At 46.9% G+C, this 19,388-nt stretch overlaps 1 protein-coding gene across 1 annotated transcript in view; it reads left to right on the forward strand.

Annotated features, from left to right (window-relative positions):
* ESRRB (estrogen related receptor beta) overlaps positions 1–18,129 on the forward strand; it is a 131,420-nt gene extending 113,291 nt beyond the window's left edge. Inside the window, exons 4-7 of the mRNA XM_082484989.1 lie at positions 4,261–4,371; positions 5,012–5,173; positions 11,182–11,451; positions 17,861–18,129. Of these exons, the coding sequence (XP_082341115.1) occupies positions 4,261–4,371; positions 5,012–5,173; positions 11,182–11,451; positions 17,861–18,105 (788 nt within the window). The 3' untranslated portion in view covers positions 18,106–18,129. The remainder of the gene's footprint in view (positions 1–4,260; positions 4,372–5,011; positions 5,174–11,181; positions 11,452–17,860) is intronic.
* Positions 18,130–19,388: the final 1,259 nt, after the last annotated feature.

Genomic DNA, 19,388 nt, shown 5'->3' on the forward strand with positions numbered 1-19,388 from the left:
TTAAAAAAAGCTGGAATTATTTTACTTCCATTAAGAAAAAAAACCCAAAGCCTGATGTTATCAAGTCAGCAAGGGGACATCTGATCCCAAAGTTGTCAGGCAGACGTCTCTCCGAGGGGCATGTCAGAGAACTGCAGGGCGCTTGAACAGATCAGCAGATCAGCTCTCCCACTGCAGATGCTTGGTGCTGGCACAGACCTCTCTGCAAGAGCGCTTGGAACACGAGTGGCACCCACAGGACGCTTAGAAAACTGACATCCCTATCCCAGGCAAGATGCTGAGCCGAAAAGTCCTGCACAAGTCCTGGCCCTGCCCTCCTCCCTGCTAGGTGAGAGCGGGCTCAGGCAGGCTGGGGAGCTGAGAGTGTGCTGCCGGTGAGCTGGGGCTCAATCCCTATGGTGGACACCGGGGTCAGCTCCACACTGAGGTCAGGCAGGGTGCCAGGACTCTTATGCTGAGTCCCTCAAAAGGTAACAAGATTCAATGAACAGCAGCACTTACTTGCAACACTGGGGAGTGGGAGGGGAGGGAATGTTTCCAGCACAGATAGCCTTCATTTTTGAAGAAGCAGCTGCCAGAACGGTAAGTTATCAAGGGGTAGTACTTCCCAAACTTTGCCCTATACTGTTGCATCACACATTGTGTATGTAAACCCTCCCTTCTTTGCTGCTCTAGCAGTCCCTCCTTGCTGATGCTGTCAAGAAGGGGGGTCCAGGAGTGCCTATGGTGGTTATGACTTTGTAGGATGAGTGCCTTCTCTCTTGGGAACTGGCCAGTTGTGATCCGCGTGAGAAATGGGTTTGTGCAGGAGCTGGAAGGCAACTGCTTTCTCTTGCTGCTGTCTTGTTGTCAGGCTGTGGCACCAAATCCTATGTAAGAGTCTTCAGTATGGACTAGCTGCATCTCATAAGTGGCTGCTGCACCTTGCAGTTAAAGCTCAGCTGGCTGTACGTTTGGTGTGAAATCTGCCCTTGGGATTACCGTGTAGGTACCACTCAGCCTTGCTCCAGCCCTCTCTCTCTCGTCTTCCTTCTCCTTACACTCTCTTACTTCCATCCATATCTCAGTTTACATCCTCCTTTGTTTCTTCTCTCCTCAGTGTTTTCCTTCATGCTGCTTCTCTCAGTTCACCCACTGCGCTGCCCCACTCCATTTTAATGTCCTTTAATGTCCCTCTCAGAGCTGTGTTGTAACCAGCCTGCCTATCTTAAAATTAACCACCAAGGAAATCAAAGTAGAACAGCAAGCATTCACAAGCCATCTGAATACCACAGCTCAGTACCAGGTCCTGATTTTTGGCCATGCCCTTTCCTTCCACCTAGATAGGCTGTCAGATCTTTGGGGAGGGATTTTGCCATGATGCTTATGTCTGGAGTGTCACAGTCAGGGACTCAGGGGTTGAAATGCTTTTGTTTGCTGTATCACCTGCAGGTCGCTGCACTCAGCAACAGGCGCTGGGATGTGCCACGTAGGGGTCACCCTATTCACCAGCTCTTCAGCTGGAGCAATGACAAGGTAGAATAGTGGCTTTGCAAATGCTGATTGAAAACATTTGCCTCAAGGAGTGTCACACAGGATGGGGAACAAGAGGAGGACAAACACTTGTTCAAAATTAACAAGCCAAAGTCCTTGGGCAAATAGACCTCTATCTGCTCAGTGAGGGAAGGAGGCATGGAGGGTAAATCTCTCTGCGTCTCTCTTATCTTTTTGTAATGCACTTAAGTCCATTGTGTCCTTATAATCTGATTGAGGGTCCCTAATACTGCTGCAACCTGTGCAGCCATCCCTCTGCCAAGCTCTGGAGTGTGGCATGCTTCTCCTTGGGAGAAGGAAACAAGCTCCTTCCTCCATTTCCTCCCTACCCCTCCCAGTCCCCCCTCCCCACTGCTTATCAAACTGCACAGTGAAAGCATCCTGGAGGGCTGTGTGTTGGTTTCTCCTGGCTGTGGATGGCATCTCCCTGCACCAATGATATCCTGCGCACTGGCGTGCGGGAATGGACCCCCCTGTGACCCTTCTTCTGCCAGGGTCCTGGGGAGCTGTCATTCAGGCCTGAAGTCCTGCAACCTGTTCTGGATTCCTCCGTAATCTTTGAACAGTGTATTCCTGAGCCTTTTAATTTTCACAGCTGGTTACTTGGTTTTCTGGCAGTTCCTGAAATTTGCGTCTCTCCCTCCTCTCCTGGCTTATAGGTAGGTGTCATTCATTCAGCAGAGCATGGTCTTCTTTCTTAGGAAACCAGGGCACAGTTATAGAGGGAAAGAAATCATGGACGGAAATTAAAGTTTCCTGCTTCATCCAGGACTTTATTAGTGCTGTTCCTCAGGAATCTCCCTAGATAATCTCAGGTTTGGGATTCCCTGGCTGCCCTTTCTGAAATCACTCTCTAGAGTATGTTGGGGCTCCCAGGAAGGAGTCTTTCCCACAGGTTATTTGCTGCTGGAAATGGAGGTAAAAGAAGCAATGGACAACATTTTCAGAAACACTACCATGTAATGGAGGAGAAAGGTGGTACTTATGCTTAGGCATGTCAGGGAAATCTCCACACAGAGTCAAAAATAGAAGGAAATTACTGAGTGTGATCTGAGTTCACCTATTTGGCTTCATGTCTTTCTCTGCATCTTCAGTGCTTGCCATCCTCCCATAGCAGCCACTTACAGCAGCAGTTCTTTTGCTCTGGAGAGCTCCAGGCCTGCTCATTCCTGCTTCTCCTGCTCACTGGGAGCAGCAGGACTCTTAAAAGTAAGCAGCTATGTAGCATTAGTAACATCATGCCTATGAGCCTTTGTCCCCACACACTGCACCTTACACATAATGCCACCTAGACCTCCATGTGGGTGTTGCTACTGCCAGAGACATTGTGCTGTCAGACTGTATAACTGAGTGCTGTTGGACTGGTTGCTGTTGGTTATTCTTGCTGTCAGGGGGCTGTTGGTACTGTCTGTCAGACAAGCTGGTTTGGGTGCTCCAGCCATGAAAAGTACCAGGAGCTAGATGTTGCAGCAAGTAACAGATTCATGTGGTGCAAGTGGGGCTGGTATGAGCATTACAGTAAAAACTTTCTCTTTTCCATGGCATAGTAAGCAAATGTGGTATTGAAATGTACAGTGTAAATGACAGATGTGTGCCTCTTTCTAGGGTAGAATGTCAGCAGACTGCAGTTTTTTTCAGGTGTACAAGTTATTCAAAAAGTATCACTTCAAAACTGATTTGGAGAGTTTGCTTTAGTTGTTTGTGTTTATGCAGTGGATTGATTACAAAATATTAATGGCTCCATGTGATTAGTAAGTGTCTCACATAATTGGTTCCTGTGATCAGACTGGATAAACTCATGTGTGTTTCTAAGGAAGTACTTGTATAGTGTAAATTCAAATGTTTATTGTATTTGAATGCTCCTATGTTTATTTACCTTGAAAGATTTATTTTTTTTTTTTTTCAATACCTGCTTCTGCCAGCAAGATTGAGTTACCCCGATTTCACAAGAACTGATTATCAGAGACCATACGGCTGGCCAGAAATAACTGACAAGTCGACAAATCTCTGTCTTTTTTCACAATTTGTTTTTAACAATGCATTTTGTACCAATACAGCAGTTCAGCTGCTGTTCCTGGTCTATCAATGCTGCTATGTTTTTTTGCATGGTGACAGTCACTGGTGCTTCCCCAGTCACTGGGAACTGTTTCAGTGTGCTATTTTGTGTATTGTAGTAGAGGTTGTTTCTGTTTATTTGGGTTCTACTTTTATTATAGTTGCCTTACTTGATCAAGACTGAAACAGCTTTGTTGAATTCATAGTTCATAATCTATTTGCTATAGGTCACTTTTTTCAAATATAGACAGTGAGAGGTCACAGAACATTTAACTTCTCATTTTTAAGAACAATCTAAAAGCTTATTTTTATAACTGCAGGTTTGATTGACATTTAAAGTCTTTATTTTTAAAAGCAAGATCATCTAGAGGGCATTGAGGTCTGAAGCTTTTCATTTGCCCATCAGATTGATGGTGATTCAAGAGTTTGAATGGGTTAATTTTTGTATTCATTAATGTTTTGAATAAAAGTAAAGCTCACAGCAGCATGGTTAGAGCTGGAGGCAGTCTAGCTGGTATTATTAGGATTGCTGGGTTCAGCTGAGATCTCAAGTGTTTGGGAGAGAGAAGCTCCCTGGAGTCTGGGAAATACCTGAGCAAATTTTAGCATCTGCATGTCAAGGTTCCCTGTGGCACTAAGGAATCATGAGGATTTATCTTGTTTTACCTGCAGGTGTTCGTCTGGATCGAGTCCGCGGAGGCCGTCAGAAATACAAGAGGAGACTGGATTCTGAAAGTAGCACTTACCTGAGCCTACAGATCCCCCCACCAGCTAAAAAGCCACGTATGTATTGGTCTTAAATTGTGGTCCTCTGAGCAACCGCTAAGTTTCTTTATATTGGTTCTCCTAAAACATACAATGGAGCAGTTGTCATTTTTGATTCCCGTATCGGTCACCAGCACTATGACTTTTTTCTTAGGACTGTCATGCAGAGGTGGATTAGGCACAGCCCAGGTGCTGTATTCATTGTACCTAGGGTTAAATACCAGACCTTTCCTAGGAGACTATGTAAATCCATTTAGTTACATTCTGATCTTTTCCTGTACCCAAGTTATGCTAACAAAACTGGTCCCGTGCTGATTTCTCTCTACCATACTACCCATAGTTCTCTAAACTTTTCCACATCCCACCAACTGATTATTCGTGCCTCTTCCTCCCCTTGTTGGACCTACCTGAGACAATGTCTGACAACCTTACAATAGGGTCCTGCTTTTGTCATCCCTGTACAGAGCTGGTTTGGCATAAGCAAATCACTACAGCTTGTGTAGCTGCAGTGTAATCTCCTATTGTGACCAAAACCATTTCTGAGTTCCTATGGGCTCTATAGTCACATCTTATCCCAGGAAGGTCCTTCTAGAAAGGGCTCTTATGACACCTTATGTCATAAAAAATCTAACAACAACTTCTCCTTTGAAATGTGCAGTGACTAAGATTGTCTCCCACTTGCTGGTGGCTGAGCCAGAGAAGATTTATGCCATGCCTGATCCAACCATGCCGGAGAGTGACATCAAAGCCCTGACAACCCTCTGTGACCTGGCAGACAGGGAACTGGTGGTGATCATTGGCTGGGCAAAGCACATCCCAGGTAAGCAGGGGGAATTACAAGGGGGTAAGCGTGAACAGCAAAGGGAGCTATTACTTGTTACTGTGCTTACCAGTTTTCTCTTCAACCAGGATTTTTACATATAGTGATGGGTGGAAATTAGTCACAGAGAACTGCTTGTGGTGGGCTTTCACTAGAAACAAACTCCAATATAGCCTGTGGTGTAGGTGCATAAATTGATGCCTGCATGTGTGTGCACCCTGGGATTATGCAGAAGGCTTTGAGATTGTATGATAAAGTTCTCAGTTGTACCTAGTGTTGAGTAGCACAGCAAAAGCACTTGGGAAACAGCCCTTGGGATGGTACAGTGGACTGTAGTGATTTTTCACTGCATCAATATGATGTAGGTCTGTTGTGTTTATAAATGAATAAATATTACAGCAGTGACTGGACTTTACTGCTAATGATGAGGCAGGTACCCACCCTGTCTGTAGTGGGCATTCTTGCCCAGACTCAGGAAAGGTTTTGTCATACTGGATTCATCACGGAACAAGTCCTGTTGTGGTAGTGGACATACTCACTATTGTCAGTGAATTTCCAGGCTTCTATGCTGACAAATAATGAGGACAACTTATTGGCAATGTGACTGGCCTCGGAAGGCTCACTGACTATCCAATGAGTGCCTGTAAGATTGAGTGACAAAGCAAGTCTCACACCTGCAGGTAGGATGGACCCATGCTGAAGGAGCAGACATGGCCCTCAAGGGCATCCTGGGGACAAAGATTTGGACTGGGAAGGGAAAATGCCTCCTCTTTCTAGTTTCCCCCTGCCCCCTGCCAAAAAAAAGACAGGTTGGTTTTGGGTGTGGAGAAGGTCAGCCAGGGAATTTACGGGTTGTCCTTGGGGTTTATGTAGCTGCTTTCCAAAGACTGCTTCAGATGCTCACTATGAACAGCTCACTACAGCTATGAACAGCTCACTACAGCTGTCTCCTGCCCTCTGTCTCCCTTCCTTGTGTCAGGAGAGTATCTGAGGTTCAGCCACAGGATCACAGGATTTAAACCATATTGCACGTTGTCTATGGGTCTATGTTCTCTTGCTTTGCTTCTTGGTGTTAAGTCCTTCCTTTTTTGGTGATGCATCTTAGCATGAGTGATCAAACTGTTTAGTTCTCCCATGTATTTTGTTTCTCTTTGTAGCTCCTCTTTTGGCTTTTTGGAGGCAGCTTCTCTTTTATCAGAGGGAATATTTCTCCCGTGGCTCAAGGGTTAGTAGTTTCCTGGGCTATATGGAATATGGACTGTGATGTGGTGGGACTATAAAGTCTGGAGACACTTTTTCAGGATGGTGTTTCTGAATAGAGGTTAATCTCAGTGATGCCCTTCTTACATGAGATCTGCAGTATCTGCAGGGATTACACCCCTCACTAGTGCTGGAATCCATCTGGGGCTGATTCATCACAAGTGGGCTTACAGTGGTGATTAGGGAACTCAGCCTGGATTGCTCTACTAACCCAGTACTTGGGGTGTTAAAAGGAATGGTTTTAATGCAATGCAATTAGCTGCTATGGCTGTCCAGTGAGGTGCCGTTGTACGTTCCTCTAACCTTGGCTATTTCTGTTCACACGGGATGCCCTGCCGTAGTTCCCTAGCTTGTGGTTGTGGGATGAGTGTGGGATGCTCAGCTCTGAGTTCCTACAGAGTTTTCCAGCCTGCCGTGGTGATATTATCCCAGAACAGGAGTATAGTAGAGATTACTCCTGCACTCTGAAAGGGGCTCTTCCTCTCCTTTCTGACAGGCAGGACATGCCTGCCATCATCTCAGTTTTCTCTGCGTATTTTTCTTTCCTATCAAAGGCCCTGCAACGCGGTAACAGCCATCAGCCAATAGCCACAGTTCAGACCAGCGGCAGGATTATAACAGGACTGTGTGTAAAGGAGAGAGCTCAGGGATTGTTACACAAGGGAGAAGTACCAAGAAGCAAACATAATACAAGACGGTTCATAAAAATGGAAGAAAATACCCTATAGTTCTGAAACAAGTATGAAACATACTGAGTCAGGCAGCAAGGGGGCAGAGCAGGGCAGGGCCAGGAGGCTGCCAGCTGTCTAGATTATCTATGCCCCGTATTTCTGCCTTCCAAGGATTTTGAGCAAAACAGGACGTTGCTTCCTGTGTGCATGAACTCTTGGACAGGAATAGATGGAGAAAGGAACAAAGGTCATATATTCCTGCCTTGTGTTCACACCGGAATTAGTAAAGAACAGTGTGACATTAAAGTCATACCAACCCTTCAGGATCCCAGGTGTCAGCACAAACTTCTACCCCACAGTGTTAGCAAATAAAATCAGTTAAGCTTAAAGACACTTTCCTATGATAACAAGAAAGCATGTTTTAATGATGTTTAGCAAATGTTATTAGCTCAATAGCCTTCTTAGCCATTAGCTCAAAAGCCATGCTTAGCCAATGTGGAGTCGTTCCGTTCTGTATGAGGTTCCCCCGCCCCCGACTCTCCGTCTGTGCTGATTGTCTTTGAACAACGTCTACCTTTTCTGCGTGCCTTGATGCAGGGAGACAAGACTTCTCTCAAGGGGTGACAATGAAGGCTCTCCCAGGGTAGCTGTTGTGCTGTTCTCCCTAGGAAGACGATAGTACTAGCACAGAATGAAATATGGCAAGTGGAGTGACAGCAGCTGTGTCTGGAGTGGCCTCAGATCCTATAATTACATCTCCCTTTATTACCTCTGCTAATGGCCCTCCAGGATGACAGAAATGATAATAAATTAACAGATTATGAACTCCACTTGCCACAAATTATGTGACTTTTTTTTTTTAATTCTGGGAGCTCCCACTGCCAAACCACTGAAATTAAAAAAAAAAAAAATCACAAAAAGTAAAAAACCTGAATGTCACATCAGCTATTGCAAATAAAGCAGCTTTTCTCAACCTGCACCTGGGAAGGAGGGAAATGTGCATGCTAGAGACAGAGCCTTCTTTTTTGAGAGTCTAGGAAGGGCAGGGGAGAATTCAGCACCTTTCAGGATAAGACCCGAGAAAAGCAGCAAGAAACAGATCGCTAAGGGCACTTTCTGGATGCTGTGCCATCGAACAGCTCAGGAATGCAAAAGGGCTGGATTCTAGCAATTCCTGGGAGCTGTAAGATGGCAAGGCAGTTGAATTTCACAACTAGAGGTTCTCCAGTGTTACAAACCTATAATAGGAAGCCTGTGATTTTGGCCAGGTGAAATTAGCATTTAGCTTTCCTGATCTCAGGTTTTATAGCATGGGAGAACCCAGGTTACGTGATCTTCCCTTGTCTGTGCAGACTGCAATGATACAGGCACAGTCCTCCAGCCCTTGCATTCTACATGTGTAAACACTGGAGGAAAAGGGTCCTGATTCTGTCAGACATCTCAAGTCCAAGCTTGGCCCTGAAGCAGTCCCTCCTTCATGCCCGCCTGCTGGAGCTGGTGTTGTGTGCGACCTGGGAGTGCTTCTGGCAAGGAGCTTTCCCATGTGGGTAGGGCAATTGCAGCTGGCTCTTCTGTTCTCCTTGGCACAGGGTAAAGTGTGGTCTCTCCTGTGCAATTCCCACCTGCTATAACTGCCTCTGAGAAAGAGTGATTAGCAGAGATGCTGGATGTACGGGCTACTGCTAGGGTTAAGTCAATTTTTCTACTTTATTCTCTAGCAGAAAACTGTGAGCTATGTCTGTCCTGAATCCTCTCACTCCACTACATGACTGTTTCTCAATCTTTAACAAATTTCATTGGCAGACTGCAGTGAAGTGATGGCATAACCCCTTTCGTAATCCAGATGGGGAATGAAGATGCAGAAAGGCCGCATAACTGACCCAGAAACTGGACTTAAGGCAGCAGCCTAAATGCTGGGCTGTTCTCCATGAACAGAGCGAGGACAGGGATGACAAAAGGAGAGACTGCAGGTGCTAGAGACTGTGACAGTGTCTGAGCACAGCACCATTACCCCTGTCTCAGGGTTAATCTCATCAGTTCCCTGTGCAGCAAGCAGGAGACCTGGGGAGACAGGATCCCAAGCCTTCGAGCTGCATCAGCCCACACTTGGACTCAGTCAGGAGGGCGGCATTCAGGAGCAGCACAGTACTGACTGCAGAAGATAAGGGGCAAAAGGATGAGGCAAAGGGCAAGGCACCCCGAAGTACTCACGGCCTGAGCAAGGGTGGGATTCACCCAGTGCAGGGCTACACGGAACACAGGCTATGCTGTACAGGAATCAATCTCACAGTCATGGCGCTGGATTTGCAGCTCTTCTCCCCAGTATCCTGGACTCCTCTTTAGCTGTTCCCTCTGGCACTCCTCCCCAATGGTTTATTGATTCTTCCCTCCCACCCACTGCTCCCCTCAGACCTTGCACACATAACACGTGACAGCTGATTGGTATCTGTTAATTAATGTGGCCTGGGGCCTCTTTTCTATTCAGTGGCCTGATAAGGGAAATTGGATGTCCAAGGGCTGCCAGGCCATTATCACCCTTTGCTTCCCCTGGCAACACAAACACAAAACATGGCGTAGTGATAAATAAATACCACTAACCCACCTTTCTGCCTTCCTTTCCCCAGCTGAGATAGTACAGATAGAAAAAGAGAACCCACAGTCAGTCAATATAGCAATCATCAGCTCTTTTGTTAATTGCCAACTTGATAACAAGAGAAATCAAATGATCATCATGGTGGCTGGCTACCTAGACCCAGATGCGGGGCCAAGAACTGTGACCAGAGAAGGCTGTGGGATAAAGGAGTCCCGCTGAGCCCAGCACAGAGCCAGTGGGGCTGGGAGGCTCCTGGACAGAGGCTAATGGCTCACAGACCTCTTGGTGAGCTCTGAGGCTTAATAAGCATCTGGGGAGAAAACTGGCAGGGGAAGCTGGAGGACCATTTTCCCCCCAGCTGAGGGGTGCCTGGGTGTCCCATTCTCTCACAGCCCTGGGAACCTTTAGATGCAATGAGCTGCCAAAAAGCACAGTCCCTGGCAATCAGTGGTGGGCAGAAGCTGCCTAGGTGGGACCAACACACTGTGCTTGGCTTCCCTGTCTGTAATGGCTGTTGCACAGTGTCTGTCTGCCCCGGCATCTTTCATGGTCTGGACTTCAAGGATACGTGATACAGAGGACATAACAGGCACAGCTTTCTTTCCCATGCCCTTTTTTTTTCCTCCCATGGCAGACAGGGCCTCTGTGTTGGCCTCTCCACTTTCTCAAGTGGACCCTGAGGCTGTCAGGGTCTATCTCCAGATGGTGATTGCTCTTTCTGTATTTGAGGAGAATTACTTGGTTCACTGCTGGGTGCTGGTTCTGTTGCTGCTGGCTTTGACTGTGATTTAGGTACTTGTATGGCATCATAAAGGTGTTTTTCACACTGGGTAGGGTTGTTGGCTTTGAGGTGCAGAAAGCTGACCGTGTGGATCTCAGGGAGTAATAAGGAATAGAAAGAAGATTCAGTTCACAAATTTATTCAGCTTTTGAATACATTTTAGTGCTCTGTTGTGGCAGGACCTTTTCTCACGTTGGTGAAAATGAGATTGTGATGTGTTTGTAACTCAGGCCTGTGCCATTCCCTCCTATCTCATCAAAAGCCCTCTTTTCTGCCATCTGGACCTCTTCTCTGCTCTTTGGTCAGTTTGGGCAGACTAAATAGGCTGCAGTACAAAACTACAGAGGAACAATGAGCAGGATGATGTGGTACAAAAGAGTTGCTGCTATAGAAGAAGCAGTTATTGTTGAAAAGAGGTTATCATTAACCTTGGGTTGCCATAAATGCAGTCAGAGCATCAGGACTCCTGTTGGAGGCTGTGGGTGGGCATGGGAGCAAAGAGAAGGGTAAGATCCACATGTACCGATTGTCATAGACACAGGGTCAGTTTAGTAAGCTTTTTTTTCTTTAAAAAAAAAAAAAAAAAGGCAGCAGGCTAATGAAGGAGAGTGCTTGGGGTGAGTCACGGGAAAACCAAGGACCCCAGGCTCCTAGAGGCTTTGCTGCACACCCATTTGACCCTGCTTGTCTTTTGCCCTGTCAGGGTTCTCCAACCTCTCCCTTGGGGACCAGATGAGCCTCCTGCAGAGCGCCTGGATGGAAATCCTCATCCTGGGCATTGTGTACCGTTCCCTGCCGTATGAGGACAAGCTTGTCTATGCTGAGGACTACATCATGGATGAAGAGCACTCTCGTCTGACGGGGCTGCTGGAGCTCTACCTGGCCATCCTACAACTGGTGCGCCGCTACAAGAAGCTCAAGGTGGAAAAAGAGGAGTTTGTCACGCTCAAAGCTCTGGCCCTCGCCAATTCAGGTACAGCCCTAACCCAGCCAGCCTCATAGTCAGGGATTCAAGGCCCGCACTGTTATCTGGCCTGGGAGGAAACTGGAGCCTGCTGCCCGAGACAGTGCTCTGCCTGTGTCACGCAACATCCTCAAAGCTCCTCTCTGTCCACAGAGCAGGATCTAAGCTGGAGAGCAGGGAGAAACAAAGCTGGCTGTTGCTAGAGCCCCAGCTGTGCTCTTGCCCTGTATTAGGGAGTGGAACAAGGCAGGGATGGGCTGGCTGCTGGTTTCTGGTGGTGGACCCCTTCTCCACTAACAAGCTGACTCCACTGCAGTAAGTTCAGGAAAGGCCATGCCTGTATCCACCTCAGTACTGTTGGTCAGTTACAGCAAACAGGGAACCCCTCGTCCCAGTTTCAAATCCCACAAAAAGCTGTGGGGTTGGGGCTGCCTGGTCCTATCCTGGAGATGTTCAGTGACCACCAATACTGGGAAACAGTGTGGATCTGGATGGTAGAGGGTAAGACATGCTGGCAGAAGCCTAATACTGCCTGTTCTGTTTCTTCTTGAGAAGAGGATGAGGAAGGCCAGGGCCCGCAGCCCAGTGCCTTCCATCACAGTCTGGGGAGGGATGCAGCCCTCAGTCCAGCAGGCTGCGTGCTGCACTGATGTTGCACGAAAGCCAGACACACATTTGCTCAGGAGTACCTCCCGAAAGGGAAACTGCTAAAGCTACTGTGTGACAAGGGCTCCCTCTACATCCCTTGAGTCTCATTGTCTCACATCAGATCTTGCTGAACTGCATTGTGCAGGTCACAGAATTCGCCCTTGCAGCCCAGCAGCGAGTCCAGTATCTGTGTTTGGCTAAAGCTGCCTTCCAGAAAGACACCCGGTGTGAACCTGAAGGGATAAAAAGAGGGGGAATCTACATCTTTCATGGTATCTGACTCTAATAAGTAATCGTTCTCTCAGTTTAAAAAACAACAAAAAGGCGGCACCATATCTTTAATGTCAGTTTGCCTCCGGTTCAGCCTCCAGATACTGGTCTTGGCTGAGCTGTGCCCTATAACCCCAGGTCTTTTTACACCTCACAGCTTGACACGGTAAGTTCTCCTGTTCCATAGTTGCATTCTTTAGCTATAGATATCACTTGAAGTGTAGGCAAGTGGTTCAGAATGCTGTGAGGCTGCCCTATCCCCTCACTATTTTACACCATTCTGTTCCTCTTTGCCATCAATACTTCTTAGCAGCAGCAATTTAAGAGAAAAAAAAGAAATATTACTTACAGCTCATTAATAAAAATGTTGAGTAGCATCTGTTTTTTACTGATCCCTGCAGATTTCCACTAGAAAACTCCTCCTTCAGGCATGATTCACCACTGATAGCTACTTTGAGATCTGTCATCTAGCCAGTTACTAATCAATTCAAAGTGTGCTTTATTGATATTGCATAGTGCTAATTTTTTAATGAGAATGTCCTGTGGTGCTAAGCCAAGTGCCTTATAAAAGCCTAAGTCTATTATATCTACACATTTAACTTTATCAACCAAACTTGTAATCTCATCAGAGAATGAAATCAGGTTTGTTTGACAAGACCGCTATTCCAAAGTATCGTGTTGACTGGCAGTAGTTGTAATACCATCTTATAAGTCTTAATTCATCATCACTATTTTTTTTCCCCTTTATTATGTCCTGGTTCACATCGGACTAGCATGGAAATTATCAGATAAGACCTAGGAAAATATTTCCATCATGAGAACTTTTCCAGTCATCTTGAATTTCTCAAAAAAATACCAAGAGTTGTTAATCAATAATCTGCCCTAGATGGGCCTCAGCCAGCAATTTTAGAACCCTTAATGCCAAGTTATCCGTCTGTGCTGATTTCTGTAAAGTTTGTCCCTAAGAGATGTCTAACATCTTCTTATTATAAACAACAGACTAAGAAGTCATCATCTTCATATAACTCAGGTACATAATGCTTCTTTTTTCTAAACAGGACAGAAATACTCACTGAGGACTTCTGTCTCCTCTACACTGCTATTAACAGTTTAATCATCTCCAGGTGAAAAGAGCCTCCCCTAAAAATGGTCATTTTTCTTCTATTTCTTAAATATGTATAAAACTTCTTTATTGTCCTTAGCCCTTCCAGCCATGGATTTTCCTCCGATGTCCTTCACTTTCCTTATCGATTTTCTACACTTCATAACTTCTGATTCACATAAATTGCTATCTAGTTCCCTTTTTCAATTTCTCATATATTGCTTTTTTAGCTCTAATTGCTGCCTTCACTTTGCCACTGAACCAGGATGGGCAGATGGCCAAGGCTGGCCTCTCTCGATTGTGGGATGGTGGCTTGTGGCGATGTAATCAACTCTTGTTAAAGAACCTGCCTCCTGTCTACCAGGAAGGTCACAGGGTGAAACAGGGAGAAGGGCTCCTCAGAGAGACTGAAGTGCTAAGGTAGTGGTTGTGACAGGGTGACAGGGTGACAGGATAAGTGCCACACTGGGACATTTATCAGGCCCATGCTATGAGCGAAGACACTGCAGGACCTGAGCCTTGGTGCTTTCAAGTTCCTCACGGTGCAACAGAAGCACTCTCTGCTGATGTTGCTCACTGTGCTGTCAGGACTAAGCCCAGGGTAAGCCCTATAGGACAGTCTGTATCAGGAGTGGAGAAACACTGAGCAAAGACAGAGCAGAACAACCAACACTCAGCAGCTGCTTTGGGGTTCTGCTTCCAGTGCTGTGGAGTGAAGAAACCAAGGTTAAGGTCAGGAGGCGCAGGCCACAGCATGTTCTCAGCCGGATGGGAAAAGCCATTCTCACTTCACTGGTTTCTCCTAGTGCTGCTAGAACTGCAGCCATGTAGGAGCATAATCCACAAAAATCCCACTTTGATACTCATATTGAAACACATGAAAGTCAAGCACGACATCTCATTTTTCATGTAATTAAAGCCTCTCACAAGACACACTGAGGAAGCTAGAATAGGGCAAGTGTATTTTTCTAATGTCACTTTCACATTCAACCTTCACATTCTTTTAATATAAGTTATTTTTCTTAGTGTATTTTTGACATGGAGGAAACTTGCAGAGCCTGCATGTATGTGCTTGCATGCAAGCAGCTGATTCCTAAAACGGTAATAATGCAGACTACCTCTGGGCTGGGCCTCAGCTCCCTTGGGTCAGGGGCAAGGTTTAAAGCTGAGCACTTGGATTAGCACCTGTGCTGCCTAGACCTGCTTTCTGCCTTGCCTCCCATATAGATAAATTCCTGAATTTCCCCTATCCCTGCTGGGTGTAATTGCTTATGCAACCCAGCTTCTAGGGACTTTCCTCTCTTCCATGCAGCCCTGTGTATGCTGACCCTTTGCTTCTAGGAATTAAAACAAATTAAAGCAGAAGTGGGAGCTCACTCACTCTTCACTGGAGGACAAGCGGACAGTAGGCTGACCTAGCCAGAGCTGCAGCTGATCTCTGAGTCCTCAGTGTAACGCACCAAGGACACACCTGCTGGGACTGGCAAAGATAATTCAAGCAAACTCTGTCTTTAATAAGTGCGTTTTAGAGAGCTGAGAAATGAATTCTTAATGCCCAGAGCAGCAGGCAAGTCCGAACAATATGATCACCCATTTTTTGACAGAGTAGGGGTGTTGTAGACTTAACTTGTTACCCTTCAGAGCCAGCAGCCCCTTCTTAGGCATCCCTAGGTCCTCTTTCCTCAAGAATACAAATTGACCAACCTGTGTATTAAAGAGCATTCCAAGTCAGCATACAGCACGTGTTCAGTTAAGGACATCCCATTCTGGTCGAACCTCATTTCCCCTTTTTTTCCCCAATGCATTTTAGTGTTGAGTTGGAGTGAACAAGGTCTGGATCTAGCAAGGGGATGTGTAGCAAATTCTGTACTAATGGGTCCTGTGAGGTCCCTGCTCCTGCTTCTGCTCCTGCTCCTGCTCCTGCCAGAAGCTGCGCGAAAAGAGTTGGGTGAGGAAGCAGTGGACCTTGTCCATTCTCACACCTGCCCTGTACCCATGCCAGCAGTGCTGGAGAAGGGCTCCTGACATGAAGCCTGACTTTTAGGCCAGCTGACCCTCAGGGACATGGTCAGGCAGCCTCCCTCCACCTCGGTGCTCTGACAGCTGTAAAAATTCATAGCTATTGATTTTGTAATTAACAGTTTATCAATGCCATCGACACCGGCTCACTGATGGATTGCAAGGAAATTAATCCTGCAATGTTATTTTATTTTTTGTAGTTAGCTGCCAGTTTTGAGCTTCTTTCAGCAAAGAGGGGGGTGGGGGTGGGGGTAAGCTTTGATCTTTACTTCCCCAATTCCTCTCCCTGTATTCATCTAGTTATTTAGTAGTGTTAAGTCTCATCACCTTAGAGAAGTCAGGTGGCAGAAGGGCACAGCTTTGGGATTCTGTCTGCTGTACAAACAGCATCAGTCCAAAACCAGAGCACCCACTTTGACCTGAAGCATGGCTCATTGCCTGGTGCTTCTAGCACCCGCTGGGATCTGCAAACTGATGGGCTGTGACTACTTCTCCCCCTTGTGACCCTAGCGAGAAAGACATTAAACAGAAAGGCTGTAGGACATTTCGCCTCAAGCTCCAGCTCTTGAGGCTTCCAGTCTCCAAAATGACCTTTGCAACTTGGCAGGAAACAGATCCCACTCACTTCTCCCGGATGGTGCATGGAAGTTTTCCAGAGGTGCTACCTAGCTGGGAGAAGTTGCCAGACTGACTTGGCAACATGCTTCTCCCTCCTTACTTTTCACAATCAACCTCTGTGGGTAGCTCAGGTCACTGTGATGACCTACCAGCCCTTCTCTGAGCTTCTTTGCCTGGTCTCTTGGACACAAAAAGCAAATGCAGCAAGAACAATCCTTCCTCAGTAGGCTTCTTGGAAATACAAGCCTTTAATATTCTCTAATTAGCGCGTTCCTTCTAAATAGCTTCTTAAACAGCTTTCTTGCTAGACATAATATTTTCCCAACTGTTGTAATACTTTACAAATCATGCATCATAAATAGCATTTACTGTACATGTATCTTACAAAATTCACAGTCTCTAATTTGTGTTGCACTCTCCAGAGAGATGACACATATTTCTAGAGAGATTTTGGCGCTTCAGCCAGTTTTCCTCCCCTTCACCGCTGTCACACGGAGGAACCCATCCATGTCCTCACATTTGTGTTGTATGTGTGTGGGCTGAGCCAGAGCACTGCCACACTGCAAAGCCCAGCTGCAGCAGCAAACGGTGCAACTGCATGTGTGCATGTCTGCTTACCACAAGTGTGCCTTTGCTGCTGCTTCTGGATTCATTGCCCTGTGGCAGGAATCTTTATCAATGAGTTCAGTATCGATTAAAAGCCTCTGAACAATGAAGACAAGGGAACAGCGTCTCCAGCTCTGTCAGGGTTGTAAGAAAGAAGCAAGTATCAGCAAGATGAAAAGGAGGAAAGCCTTCAGTGAGGCTGTGCCTGGTTAGCTGCCCTAATCTAACCTCTCTGCTCTTTGGTGCTGCCCTCTTGTCACCATGACTTACCCACAAGTTTAGCAGCCGGTGTTCAACTCGGATTCCCCAGCTCAACCCTGGACTGGATCACTACGAGCTACCTTTGCCTCCGAGATGCACCAAGGAGCTGTGCTAGCTTTGCAAACCCTGCTAGCCCCTCTGGCAGCTGGTGGAAATCTAACTGGCAGGCTAAGGGAAGAGGCCTTGCAGGAGGTGCAGGTTTCCTGTACTGAAGGAGGAAGCTTCCCGAGCAGCTGCTGTCAGTCTCTGCAAACAGGGGCATATGCACAAAGGTGGGCCTGGTAACACCCCTGGGCACACTGGTTGTGACCTACTGGGGCTTTTCTGTCTTGCTGACACCCTGAGCAGCTGCACAGCAATTAGGCAGTTTAGACAGATGAAGCGCTATAGCAGTGTTAATTATTCTTAATGAGATTGCTCCCAAGCGGCAGCACAGCAGCTGCTGCCCCTTGCAGGGTGACTCTCCCCATAAGGAGCATGGAGGGCAAGTGAATGTGCAAGTCACAAAGGCGCCCGGCTGACCCCTGCACAGCCTTGGGGTGGCTGCCAAAATGTGCAGCACACAGGGCACAATGTGTTACCTACCCCTGGCAAGCTTACTGTCCCTGCACTGCTAGGGCCAACTCGGTGGGCTGATGCTGAACTTCACAGCAGCAGCAACAATACCTGCCAGCAAGGTGTTTTTTTCCCCTTAAGAAACAAAACAAAACAATAACACACACCCCCAAAACAAAAACAAGCAAGCAAGCAAACAAACAAAAAACCAACCAACCAAACCAAACCAAACCAAAAAAAAAAAAAAGGAAAGAAAGCATCTTTAGCTTCAGGACCATAAAGGATTTCCTTCCTCATGGTCTGACTTGTCTGTTTGCTGTCTTTTCTCCCTCCTCCCAGACTCCATGCACATAGAGGACATGGATGCAGTGCAGAAACTCCAGGACCTTCTCCACGAAGCCCTGCAGGACTACGAGCTGAGTCAGCGCAACGAGGAGCCCCGGCGAGCAGGCAAGCTGCTCCTGACCTTGCCCCTCCTGCGGCAGACGGCTGCCAAAGCTGTGCAGCACTTCTACAGCATCAAACTGCAGGGCAAGGTTCCCATGCATAAACTCTTCCTAGAAATGCTAGAGGCAAAGGTCTGACAGCCCCAGTGCCAGCCGACAGTGGCCGGGGAACAAACTAGAAACAAAGATGCAGACAACGGAGCAATCCAAACAGCAGCAGCAGCCACCGCCGGCTTTTATCTCCAATCATTTATTATGGAAGAATTATTTAATGTCTATCTGTCGGCGTGACTGCAGAATCTCGTGTACAGGAGGGGGGAAACTCTTTTAATCAGTCACCTGTTTCTCTTTTTTTCGTTTGTTTTCTCTGTGGGAAATACCAGAATATGCTCTTGCACTTGTTGAGGTGGTCATCGGGGCTCAGCCCCTCTGAGCAGTGATGCTCTCAGCGCTGTCCAGGCCGCCTGCTCTCCAGCTCCCTCTGCCAGTGCTGGAGGGGGAGTGGGGACAGAAGCAGGAAGAGAGGAAGAATAGAGTCAATATAAACTTTATGTGCTGGTGTTGTGAGGGGTCAGATAGAAAGGGAAGCAGCCAGGGTCCTTCTTTTTGTCACCCTTCTGGCTCTAACCATAGAGCAGATGCTTCTTTGGAGAAGAGCGCTGCTGGACCTCTCCTGATCAAAATGACTGCCTCCCAGGCTCCTCTAGCAACAGCTAACACTTGTACATACAGGCCCCACTTCTTACCGGGAAAGATGCTCCTAACTGTGTAAGATATTCTGCGACCTTGTACAGTGTCTCATTACGCCTGGCTATCCCTCCCATGTACAATCCCCGCAGGCCCCTGAAGAGGTAGGATGTATGTCCCTGAGAGAATGCAAGTCTCCTTTCCCAGATGGCACGAAAAAATGAGCCTAATGCTATGCTTCAGTGCTGGGATGACTTGATAATCTCTGCATCCTCTCCTATGTGGTGCTATCTACAGTTCTTCCACACTTTCACCCCATAGTGTATCAAACCTGCCTCTTCAGCTCAGCTGAGTGCCATTCCCTACTTGTTCCTTGTGGCAGAGAACACAAGGCTTTGTCTGCATGGTTACTGCCCAAGTATAAATACACCCCAAACCAGGGCTTTCCTAGACTTCATTAAACTGATAGCTCTTTGCCTCCACAGAGACTTAGGCTTATTGCCAAATGCTAGTTAGGAATCAAGGGCACTGCTTTTTGGAGGAGGCAGCTCTTCAGCCTGAGAGATTGCTTTTTTTGTGGCAGCCTAGGGAAATAAATTAGAGGGTGGCATGAAACCCCCAATATCTCAACTACTGTCTTCCCCTGCCTCATCCCATTATCCTCAACAGCAGCAAAACAGCTAGCATAGATTATACCTGGGCCTGGTAAGAGACTCTCTCGCTGATGGGAAAGC

The sequence above is a fragment of the Vanellus vanellus genome (genome assembly GCF_965231255.1).
Source record: "Vanellus vanellus genome assembly, chromosome: 6".
Lineage (NCBI taxonomy): Eukaryota > Metazoa > Chordata > Aves > Charadriiformes > Charadriidae > Vanellus > Vanellus vanellus.